At 36.8% G+C, this 12,698-nt stretch overlaps 1 protein-coding gene across 4 annotated transcripts in view; it reads left to right on the forward strand.

Annotated features, from left to right (window-relative positions):
- Positions 1–12,698, forward strand: part of LOC125134260 (protein argonaute-3) — a 141,701-nt gene that overhangs the window by 37,599 nt on the left and 91,404 nt on the right. For 2 of the 4 annotated variants that reach the window (XM_047793330.1, XM_047793329.1), the window contains 2 exons: positions 804–867; positions 7,376–7,496. In XM_047793330.1, the coding sequence (XP_047649286.1) occupies positions 7,392–7,496 (105 nt within the window). In that variant the 5' untranslated portion in view covers positions 804–867; positions 7,376–7,391. The remainder of the gene's footprint in view (positions 1–803; positions 868–7,375; positions 7,497–12,698) is intronic. The other 2 variants (XM_047793328.1, XM_047793331.1) reach the window with 1 other exon arrangement.

The following is a 12,698-nucleotide window of genomic DNA, read 5'->3' on the forward strand; positions in this document are numbered from 1 at the left end:
TCTGTGGTGTAGGTTGGCAGCTGCAGCTCTCATTTGACCCCTGGCCTGGGAAGTTCCATATGCCACACATGTGTACCTAAAAAGGCAAAAGAAAAGAAATATTTACTCTAGTAGATTAGCTGGTATGGCTATATAAGGTTACAAAAGAATTCACACCCATGTGAATTGGCAGTGAAGGTAGTTTATAGGATAATGCTCTGGTGTACTGCAAATTTTATAAAGTATTAAAAATTTGATCTAAAGTATAACTCCTTCTCTACTCTGCATCTTTTTTTTTTTCTACTCTGCTGTCTTTAAACTTTATTTTGGTACAAAAGTATTCAATGGCTACCTTCTATGCTACTTAGTACAGAGTTATGAAGATAAATTAGAGATTGGAAGGATACTAGAAGAGGCTGTGAGCTGTTTTAGTTATGCTTTATAAACCTCTGGGTGATTTTGGTATCTTGTTACACATTAGCAGTCTCCCTTTGTTCTGTCTGTACTATACTGAAAGATTAATTTATTGTAGCTGGGAATACTAAACTAAGGTATATAGTTACTTTTAAGGGAAAGTATTATTTCATGCTTTCTTTTAAAGACTTAAGGTAGTATTACCCATATTACCCTTTAAGAGCAGAGAATTAAGAGGTACCTAAAAATGAGATGAAGATGGGTCTCTATGAGTTTATAGTAACAATTAAGAGGAAAATAATTTATTCTCCTTTTTACATTAGAGTTTCCCTCTCTTACCATTTTTCTGCTGTTTGAGTCAGGTGGTATAGTAGAACTTACTGAAACCAATATTAAATTTTACTTTACAGTCTGTGCACCAGAGCATGATGGAGTCAAAAGACTTGGTACCAGAATGTAGGAATGGTGGTTGAGGTAAGAGTGGGAAGGTAGGCTGTAGCTCTTTGTAAGACCTAATGTACTCAGGTAGGTTCCATTTTTGTAGCGATCACCAGATATTCTTCAGGATTTTTTCATTCTATCCTGAGGTTCTACAAAAATGCATCATTTTATTCTCTGCAGGAATTCTCTCCTCAGACTAAGGTTATTAGTAAAGGAAGCCACTAAAGATTGGTTAGAAGTTCTTATCCCCAGTTATTCAGATTTTCTTTCCCAAATTTCTTTCCTAAGTACTGCTTTAGAGGTTAAAATAGTTTATGTATTTTGGTTATTGTAGCTTTACTTTTTATTGTAAGCTAAGAAGCTAACCTAACAATATATACTTAAAATATTGTCCTGAAATTTGTACATTTGAACAGAAGACCCTGCCCCCATTGTTATAATAAAAGACTAGTGCTTCGCAACTACAATATGGAGAAAACTTAGTACACAGTTTCTGTTAATCACCAGAATTCATTCTTTGTATTAATTTATAATATTTGATGCTAATGCATTATAATATTTCTGTTTGTTGTTTGGAAGACTTCAGTACTTCAGTCTAATTCATGAAGTACGTTTTTGACATAATTATGCTTAAATCTTCACATAAAACTAGTATCATGCATACTTATTTTTTCCCCCGAGGTACTTTCACTGTTTATCCCACATGGTTCCTTGTAATAGCCTTGAGACTATTTTTTTTTTGTCTTTTTTTTTGCCTTTTCTAGGGTGGCTCCCGCGGCATATGGAGGTTCCCAGGCTAGGGGTCTAATCGGAGCTGCAGCCGCCAGCCTACACCAGAGCCACAGCAACGAAGGATCCGAGCCACATCTGCGACCTACACCACAGCTCACGGCAATGCCGGATCCTTAACCCACTGAGCAAGGCCAGGGATTGAACCCGCAACCTCATGGTTCCTAGTCAGATTCGTTAACCACTATGCCACGACGGGAACTCCGCCTTGAGACTATTATCTCATTTTTATTGATAAAGAAACTAAGTTCAGAGAGGCCAAGTAAATTTCCTGACATTTTAGTTGCCAAGTGGGACTGAAAATTCAAATCTACTTATTTCTTTCTCTAGTATATATGTTACCAGATATTTTAAAGATTTCTCAAGTTGGCAGTTTTCTTTCTTTCTTTTTAGGGCCAAACCCATGACATATGGAAGTTCCCAGGCTAGGGGTCAAATTGGAGCTGTAGCCGCCAGCCTGTGCCACAGCCACAGCAGTGCTGGATCCGAGCCACATCTGCAGCCTACACCACAGCTCATGGCAATGCCGGGTCCTTAACCCATTGAACGAGGCCAGGGATTAAACCTATGTCCTTACGGATACTAGTCAGATTCATTTCCGCTGAAGCCGTGATGGGAGCTCCCAAATTGGCCGTTTCTCAGGTCATACTTTCTTCATAATACAGTGAGTGCCTTTGCTGCTATAGCTGACTAGATGACTAGATAAATTACTGTTTTATAAAGTTTTTCCTCTAGTTTCACATACTTGCCTGATGAACATTCTAATAAACTACTCTTTGCTACAGTATCTTTTGAGATAAAAAATGAAAAGTTATAGTACCTGGACTTGTCTTTTTTTTTTTTTTTTGTCTTTTTAGCTATTTCTTGGAGGTTCCCAGGCTAGGGGTCGAATCGGAGCTGCAGCCGCCAGCCTACGCCAGAGCCACAGCAACGCGGGATCCGAGCCGCGTCTGCAACCTACACCACAGCTCACGGCAACGCTGGATCGTTAACCCACTGAGCAAGGGCAGGGACTGAACCCGCAACCTCATGGTTCCTAGTCGGATTCGTTAACCACTGTGCCACAACGGGAACTCCTGGACTTGTTATTTTGTTAACTTGCATATTAAAGTTCCATTAAAAGTCCAAATATATTAACTAATTACATCCATCAGTGAGACGCTAAAGTGAAGAGACATGATAATAAATGGTGGTCCTCATAAAGGCTGATTCTGTTTAAAGCATAGTTTTTAGCAGTTATGAACTTAAAAGTAGTTTAATGTTAAAATTGCCCAATGTATATAGAATTCTAATATTTTGTTAAGGGTCTAAAAGAACTTTAAGTTCAAATCAAGGTTTAGTGTAATTATTTATAAAGGAGTTTCTATATCTGATTCCATGATAAAACCTACAATATCCTTATTTGATATTCTCATAATTAAATTTTACTGTTAGAGGTGATTGTAAACATTATTCGTTTCAGTCTTCTAGTTGATATCTTTCTTGACATAACTGGTCTTTGAACAGTTCTAGAAAGGATGAACTCAGATACCCTATGACATAATATAATCCACTTGTGAATAATTTTGGTGGTTAGAGAATGTTGGAAATTTTGTTCCAAAATCTAGCTCCTTGGAGTTCCTGCTATGGCACAATGGGATCAGTGGGTTGTCTGCAGTGCCAGGTGCAAGTTCAGTCCCCAAACAATGCAGGTGCAGTGGGTTAAAAGGATCCAGCATTGCTGTAGGCTCGGATCTGAACTCTGGCCCAGGAACTCCATATGTGCTGCAGGGCAGCCAAAAAAGGAAAAAGAAAAAAAAATCCAGCTCCTTGTATTTTTCCAACTATTTGTGTTGATCAGTACTCCCAACTATTTGTGTTGATTCTTTACTCAGTTTTTCACAAGACAGTCTATCACAATAGCTGAAGACTTTCATAATTTCCTTTGACTTTTGTAACTTATGTTGAGTCTTTCCTATTCCAAACTAAAAGTCCTTAATTTGATTTATTTTTACTCATATTATGTGAGTTTCTATCAGGATTACCTTCTTCAGGTTATGTTTCATTGTTTAGGGACTTAAGTTTTTTCAGAGTTAAGCAGAATACTCCAGTATTTGAAGTTACCTATGTAGTATATGATGGAATGATTACCTGTTAAATATATGCAACCTGAGTTTTTTTAATTTTGAGGAAGCTGTGTCACACTGTTAGCTCATTCTGGATTTATAATCACCTATTACCCCTTTCCACAAGAGCAGTGGGTAAGTTCAGATCCTCTAATTTGGTCTTATTGCAGTTTCCAAACATAAGTGTTTAGACTTCATAGTTACCTGTATTATGGTTCATCGTCATTTAGTTTATTGTTGTAGTTTGTCAGTAGCTTTTAAAACACTAATTTGTTTTTAGCATACTAACCATGTCTCTCAAGCATGTATCATTTGAGGTTTTCTTAACCAACAGATTTTTTAAATTATTATTTACTCTATGTAGGGCCCTGGATATGTTTCTTTTATTTTATTGATAGTTTTGTTGGGGGAGAGGGAGGAGGACTTTAAAAGTTTATTCTGAATAAACGTTTTCATGAATATCCATGTTAACTTAGAAAAGGAACTTGCCCTACCCTGTATTATAGCATAATAAAACATTCTAGTAATCATGGAAATATATGATACTGGTCTAAGAACAGACAAATAGACCACTGGGACAACAGAGAGAGCTCATATAAGAACTTTTAATAAGATAAAACCAGCATTATAAATTGATCAATTAAATATAGACTGTTGAGTAGACATTGTGGAAAAACTGTCTCATTATGTGGAAAAAAATAAAATTGAGTTCTGACATAATACTCTTTATCAAGAAGAAACTCAGATGGATTAATGACCAACATAGTATAGGTAAAATTATAAAGTCAATAAAAAAATACATCTTTGTAACTTAATATTAGGAAGGTATTTCTTAAAATCTCACAAGCATGAAACCATTAGATGAAAAAATTAATTTGATGATATAGCATTAAGGATTTTAGTTCAGTAAATACATGGACAGTGTTTACACGCAGATAACAGTTGGGGAAGATATTTACAATAACTAAACTTTAATGAATTAATTTTAGACTATCAAAGAAATTCCTTCAATTCAACAAGCCTGGGACTCCAGTAGATAAATGAGCAAAGGAAACAGAATTCACAAAAGAAGAAACACAGATATATGAAGAATACTCAAGTTCATTAGTAGTAAGATAAATCTAAATAAAACAAGTTTTTAATTTTACCTACTAGGCTAGCAAAAAAACTAGAAAGCAAAGCTGGATAATGCCAAATCTTGTCTGGGATGTAGGGAAATAGGAACCTCTAGGAGCATAGTTTAGTGCAGCCATTCTGGAGAGCAGCTTGGCAGTTCTTCATCATTTAGTTGATAAAATTCACTTGAACCTAACAGTACTGTTCCTGGGTATACATGGCCAGAGATTAATTCTCACACAAGTTCATAAGGGGTCATAGAAAGAGATATTGCATTGCAGTTATTTTGGTGACTGACAGAGATACTTTGAGTATGTATTGTTGAGAGACTAAATGGACAATATGTGTCCCACAGCAGCGCGAGTCAGTTTAAAAAACCTAGTGCAGAGAGTAAAGTTAGGAATACCTATGAACAGGAGGATGTTCATTAAATGCATTAGGAAAAAAAATATAACTTACTGGGAAGGAGAATGGGAATAGGAAACATATGGAAGAATAGAAATTAGTTAGAAGCAGGGTCTTATTTATATAGATGGATAATGATAATGTGGCATGAACTGAGGGCATGATTAACTTAACCTTGTGTACCTGGAGAATAAAAGTGGAGTTTGGAGACTTGCTTGGCAGTGGGATATAAGTTGGGCCAGAGAAGAAAAAATTAAAGGCATAAACAATGAGAAACTTAAAATAGTCCAAATACCAGGACATGGCATTTTGATTTAGAATGATGGTAATTAGGAATGGTAAGCAAAAGACTACTGCAAGAAATACTGCAGAGAGGTAGAGTCAACACCTGTATGGCAAGTTCCCCTTGTTGCTCAGCGGAAACAACCTGACTGGTATCCATAAGGATGCGGATTTGATCCCTGGCCTCGATCAGTGGGTTAAGGATCTGGTATTGCCATGAGCTGTGGTGTAGGTCACAGACACGGCTTGGATCCTGCATTGCTGTAGCTGTGACTGTGGCTGGCAGCTGTAGCTCTGATTCAACCCCTAGCTTGGGAACTTCCATATGTTGCAGGTGTGGCCCTAAAATGCAAGCAAAAAAAATTAAAAATAAAAAAAGAATATACTGTGTTAGATATCAAAGCAAAACATTTTTTATTCTTAAGATGTTTTGAAATGGCCTACCATTTTAATCTCCTCCACCATTTTATCCTTAGAGTGTTTTGATTGGGTTGCTAGGATTTGCTAAGCTTAAAATTATACACACCAATTTACTCTTGAGAAAAATGTGAAAAAACAGTTGAAACATCCTGACAAATTAGGTCTGTAGCATTTCACCTGAGAAACTGGAATTGATGATAATGACTACAAAAGAAAACTTCAAATGTCAGAAAAATCTTTGAAATATGTTTTGTACCCCAAAACAGATCAGTGAATCAAATCCTCATTATAAAATTTATACTGGAAAAGACTTGATTTTGTTTTAAACAAGTTTCAGCAAAATAAAACTGAAAGCAGGGGAAATAGAAATGTGAGCACTTGGAAAATTTTTCTGGGTATCAGACCAGCTTAATTATTTTGTTGCATAAAGTACTTTTTCTCTCCTTTCCCTTTGACTTGACTTGGCTAAAACTGAATTTTTCCCCTATTTTTAAAAATGTTTTGTAAATTATACCAGTACTATGTGAGTATACTGTCATTGTGATATATTTAGATCTAGATTGTATAAACAAAATTTAAAAATCATTCTTCCCTTCACTTCTTTCTCCAGAGGTAACCAAACACTGTTATCTCTTTGGTATATATCTCTCTAGATATGTTTGCACTGCTTTACAAGTTATGTGTATACAAAAATAATTTTTTAAAAAATTTTAATGGCCGCACCCATGGCATATGGAAGTTCCCAGGCTAGAGCAAAAATAAATATTGGTGTGTGGGTATTTGATGTTATTCTCTCTTTAGTTTATTTATTTAAAAATGTCTAAGTCTTTAATATCTTTCCATGTAAGTATATAGGATAAAAATATTTGCTGGGTAAAAACAGAGGTTTCTAAATATACTTACTGGCTATATACCATTGGAATAATGGAGGATAGAAGGATGGGAAATATAAGGTACAGGTGTGTTTATTCTCAAAAATCTCATGGTCTAGTAGAAATGAAGCATATACTAATTATAATACAGTGAAGTAAGTGTTCTAATAGATATAGGTACCAGGTGCTGTTTGAGCACAAAGGAAAGGGCATTACACTATTTGATAAAAAGAGGTGAATGTATCAGGGAGTGCTTAGAGATCGTGAAAGGGATTTTGGATCAGTTTCTAAGGATAATATTTTTCAAGTCAACTGTGTCCAGAATGATTAAGTAATTCACTGGATTCACTCTTCTCTGTCTTTTGTGAAGTTCATATCATCCCTTGCTGGAAATCAATCTTTCTGGCTGATTGAATAATAAAGCAAAATCTTTATCATGTATGATTATCTTTAAGAATTTTGACAGCTTTAAATAGTGTATAAAATTAGTTAAAATTTTTGTTATTTTATCATGGAGAGAATTATGTGAATGCATTTTTTTCCCTTTTTTAGGGAGGTGGTTGACTCAATGGTTCAGCATTTTAAAGTAACTATATTTGGGGACCGTAGACCAGTTTATGATGGAAAAAGAAGCCTTTACACAGCCAATCCACTTCCTGTGGCAACTACTGGGGTAAGATGCATTCCTTTATCAGAAAGCCATGCTTTTGAATGTCTTTTAAATGCATTTATTACCATTTTATCATAGTCTGTATCATTTATTTGTTTTAACTTTTTTTTGAAATAATTTCAAACTTAAAAGTTGTAAGAATCATGCAGTGAATTCATATATACCCAGATTCACCAGTTTTCTTAAAGTTTGCCACATTCGTTTATCATTTTCTTCCTTTTCTCTTTTGCTCTCTATCTATAGAGACAGCTATATAGAGAGAAACACATACATGCTTATTTTTTCCTGAATCATTCAAGAGCAGGTTGCCTATATTATGCTCTTTAATGTGTGTTTCCTAAGAACAGAATAAAAACCATAGAGTTATCAACTTCCCTTTTTTGTCTAATCTGGAGATCCCGTCGTGGCTCAGTGGTTAACAAATCCAACTAGGAACCATGGGTTGCTGGTTTGATCCCTGGCCTTGCTCAGTGGGTTAAGGATCCTGAGTTGCTGTGGCCGTGGCGTAGGCTGGCAGCTATAGCTCCGATTAGATCCCTAGCCTAGGAACCTCCATATGCCGTGGGTGTGGCCCTAGAAAACACAAAATATATATGTATTTTTGTCTAATCTGTCCCTATTCATTTTGTCATTTGTTCCAATGATGTCCTTTAGCATTTTTTCCCTTTTAGTACAGAATCCAATCCAGGTTCCTGAATGTCTTTAGATATCATGTCTTCTTAGTGTTCTTTATTCTGGAATAATTGCTCAGCCTTTTTTTTTTTAAATATGGTTAACACGGTTGAAGGTTATAGGCAAGTTATTTTGTAGGATGTCCCTCTGGGTTTTTCTGGCACTTCATCTTACTAGGTTCTGTTTAAGCATTTTTGGCAGAAATACTACACAAGGGTTCTTTCTTTTTTTTGCAGCATGTGGAAGTTCCCAGGCTAGGGGTTGAATCAGAGCTGCAGCTGCCAGTATATGCCACAGCCACAGCGACGTGGGATCTGAGCCACATCTGCAACCTACACCACAGTTCATGGCAATGCCAGATCCTTAACCTGCTGAACAAGGCCAGGGATCGAAACTGCGTCCTCATGGATTCTAGTCAGGTTCATTACTGCTGAGCCACAATGGGAACTCCCTTTCCTTTTTAAAAAAAAAAAATTTATTATAGTTGATTTACAATGTTCTGTAAGTTTCTGCTGTACAGCAAAGTGACCCAGTTTTATATGTGTATGTGTATGCATACACATTCTTTTTCTCATATTCTGTTCTATTGTGTTCTATCACAAGTGATTGGATATAGTTTCCTGTGCTATACAGTAGGACCTCATTGCATATCCATTCTAAATGTAATAGTTTGCATCTACTAACCCCAAACTCTCGGGCCATCCAACTCCCTCCCACCTCCCTCTTGGCAGCTGCATGTCTGCTCTCCAAGTCTGAGTCTGTTTCTGTTCTGTAGATAGGTTCATCTGTGCTTTATTTTAGATTCCACATATAAGTGATTTCATATAGCATTTGTCTTTCTCTTTCTGACTTAGCTTCACTTAAGTTCTATCCATGTTGCTGCAAATGGCATTATTATTTTTTTGTCTTTTGCCATTTCTTGGGTGGGCTGCTCCTGCGGCATGTGGAGGTTCCTGGACTAGGGGTCGAATTAGAGCTGTAGCCGCTGGCCTATGCCAGAGCCACAGCAACGTCTGCGACCTACACCACAGCTCACAGCAACGCCAGATCCTTAACCCACTGAGCAAGGCCAGGGATTGAACCCTCAACCTCTTGGTTCCTAGTTAGATTCATTTCTGCTGCGCCACGATGGAAACTTGTGACTAGTATTTTTTTTTTTTATGGCTGAGTAGTATTCCATAATATATATGTGCCACATCTTCTTAATCCATTCATCTGTCAGTGGACATTTACGTTGTTTCCATGTCTTGGCTGTTGTGAATAGTGCTGCAGTGAACATAGGGATGCATGTATCTTTTTGAATGCAAGTCATGACTGTATATAGTGCCCAGGAATAGGATTGCTGGATCATATGGTAGTTCTATATTTAGTTTTCTAAGGAACCTCCATACTGTTTTCCATAGTGGTTGTTGTACCAATTTACATTCCCACCAGCAGTGTAGGAGGGTTCCCTTTTCTCTGCACCCTCTCCAGCATTTATTTGTAGACTTGTTAATGATGGCCATTCTGACCAGTATAAGGTGGTACCTCATTGTAGTTTGATTTGCATTTCTCTAATAATTGGTGATGTTGAGCATTTTTTCATGTGCCTGTTGGCCATCTGTGTGTCTTCCTTGGAGAAGTGTATATTTAGGTCTTCTGTCCATTTTTCAGTTGGGTTGTTTTTTTTTTTTTTCTTGTTTAGTTGTATGAGTCGTTTGTATATTTTGGAAATTAAGCCCTTGTTGGTTGCATCATTTGTGGCTGTTTTCTTCCATTTCGTAAGGTTATCTTTTCAATTTTTTGTATGGTTTCCTGTGCTGTGCAAAAGCTTGTCAGTTTGATTAGGTCCCATTGCTTTATTTTTGTTTTTATTTCTATTGCCTTGGGAGACTGAAGAGCTTCTTTCCTTAATAGTGCATAATATCAGAAGGCACATAATATGTATTTGTTCCATTAATGGTGATGTTAATTTTGGTCCCTTGGTTAAGTTGGTATCTGACAGGTTTTTCCTGTTAATTCTTTTTTCTTTTGTGAGAAGGTAGTTCTTTTTTTGATTGTGGCAAAATGCACATAGTATAAAAATTATCCTCTGAGCCATTTTTAAGGTGTAGTTCAGTGACATTAAATACATTCACGACCATGATCACCATCTAGCACCATCTCGTAAAACTGAAACTGTTCCATTAAACACTTAATTCCCCATTTCCCCCCGCCTCAGTTCCTGGCAACCACCATTCTCCTTTCTGTTTCTGTTAATTTGATCTCTCTCAGTACTTCATATAAGTGGAATCATACAGTATTTGTCTTTTGTGATTGGCTTATTTCACTTATCATAGTATTCTCAAGGTTTATCCATGTTGCATGTGTCAGAATTTCCGGAATTCCCGTGGTGGCGCAGTGGTTCACGAATCCGACTAGGAACCATGAGGTGGCGGGTTCGGTCCCTGCCCTTGCTCAGTGGGTTAATGATCCGGCGTTGCCGTGAGCTGTGGTGTAGGTTGCAGACACGGCTCGGATCCTGCGTTGCTGTGGCTCTGGCATAGGCTGGTGGCTACAGCTCCTATTAGACCCCTAGCCTGGGAACCTCCATATGCCGCGGGAGCAGCCCAAGAAATGCCCAAAAAAAAAAAAAAAAAGAATTTCCTATCTTTTTAAGGCTGAATAGTATTCCATTGTATGTATATATGACATTTTAATTATCCATTGATCTGTTGTTGGACACTTGAATTGCTTCCACAATCGCACATGGATTACTCTAGGGACCTCGTATAAGTAGAGCCATACCTTATTTGTCCTTTTGTGACTCATTTATTTTACTTAGCATAATGTCCTCAAAATTCATCTATATTGTCACATGTGTCAGAATTGCCTTCCTTTTTAAGGCTGAATAATGTACCTTTGAATTTATTTACCACATTTTGTTTTTCCATTCATCCACTGGTGGACACCTTTTGGCTATTGGCAGATAGTGCTGCTATGAACATGCGTGTATAAATATCTCTTCTAATGCTTGCTTTCAGTTCTTTTCTGTATATGCCAAGAAGTGGAGTTGCTGGATCATATAAATGATAATTCTATTTTTAGTGTTTTGGAAAACCACTATACTGTTTCTTGTGATGACTGTATCATTTTACATTCTCACTAGCAGTGCACAAGAGTTCCAAATACTCCACACCCTTGCTAGTATTTGTCGTTTTCTGGTTTTTGATAGTTATCATTGAGACGGTTGTGAGATAATATCTCATTCTGGTTTTGGTTTGCCTTTACCTAATGATTATTGATGTTAAGCATATTTTCATGTGCTTAAGGGCCTTTTATGTATCTTCTTTGGAGATGTGTATTTAACTCCTTTGCCTTTTTTTTTTTTTTTTTTAGGGGCACACCTTTAAAAATGTTCCCAGGCTAGGGGTCGAATTGGAACTGTAGATGCTGGCCTACACCACAGCCACAGCAATGTCAATCTGAGCCATGTCTGCGACCTATGCCATAGCTCATGGCAATGCTGTATCCTTAACCCACTGAGCAAGGCCAGGGATCAAACCTGCATCCTCATGGATACTAGTCAGATTCGTTTCCGCTGAACCACAACAGGAGCTCCCTTTGCCCATTTTTTAATTGCATTGTTTGGTTTTTGTTGTTGTTGAGTCTTATGAATTCTTTATATACTCTAATCAGATATATGTTTTGAAATATTTCCTCACATTACATAGGTTGCCTTTTCACTTTGTTGATGGTATCCTTTGATGCACCAAAGTTTTTAGTTTTTGTATGGGAGGTACTTTAAAGGATCATATTTCTCATTAGACTTTTTTGGTAATTGATGATTCTTGCTTGGAAGGATTATTACTGTGTTGCAATGGTAATTTTTCTAATTCTGTCATTCCTTCTACAGTAATAAATTGGTATTCTTTTGTAAGGGAGAACATTTTCTTCTCTCCTATTTATTTATCCTTATCTATTTGCCCAAATTGTCCCAAATTTGACCTATGGGAGCCACACTGGGTTGGTTCCTGTGTCCTTTTAACATGACACATCTTTATTTTTATTTATTTGTTTTGAGTACTCCCTTACTTTTGGATACAAGATGTTCCAGGTTCATCTTATGTTTTTCCTGTTGCAGTCCTAAAACTAGCCATATTTCAAAGGTGTGCTGGTTTCTTTTGGTTAGGGAATATAATTTAGAAACCAAAATCTGGGTGTGCTCATTGCTACTGGGGTGTATGTGCTTCTAAGCCCTTTCGATGAACAGAGGTAGAAAATAAAGATACATACATACATAAAACAGATAAAAAATAAATATTGCATTCATATAATTAATCTTTGTATCCTGCAGGTACTGCTTATTGTATGCAGTATATAATATGTTTGTTGGAAATCATGAATTCAAACTGATTCTTCCAGTTCCAAGCTATCCCCACAAGGATTCTTCCTTTACTCTCTTCATTGCCTTTTTTTTTTTCTCTTTCTTTTTATAGCTGCACCTGTGGGATATGGAAGTTCCCAGGCTAGGGGTCAAATCAGAGCTGCATCTGTGGCCTGCACCACAGCAAC

This window comes from Phacochoerus africanus, chromosome 8 (assembly GCF_016906955.1).
Source record: "Phacochoerus africanus isolate WHEZ1 chromosome 8, ROS_Pafr_v1, whole genome shotgun sequence".
Classification (NCBI taxonomy): domain Eukaryota; kingdom Metazoa; phylum Chordata; class Mammalia; order Artiodactyla; family Suidae; genus Phacochoerus; species Phacochoerus africanus.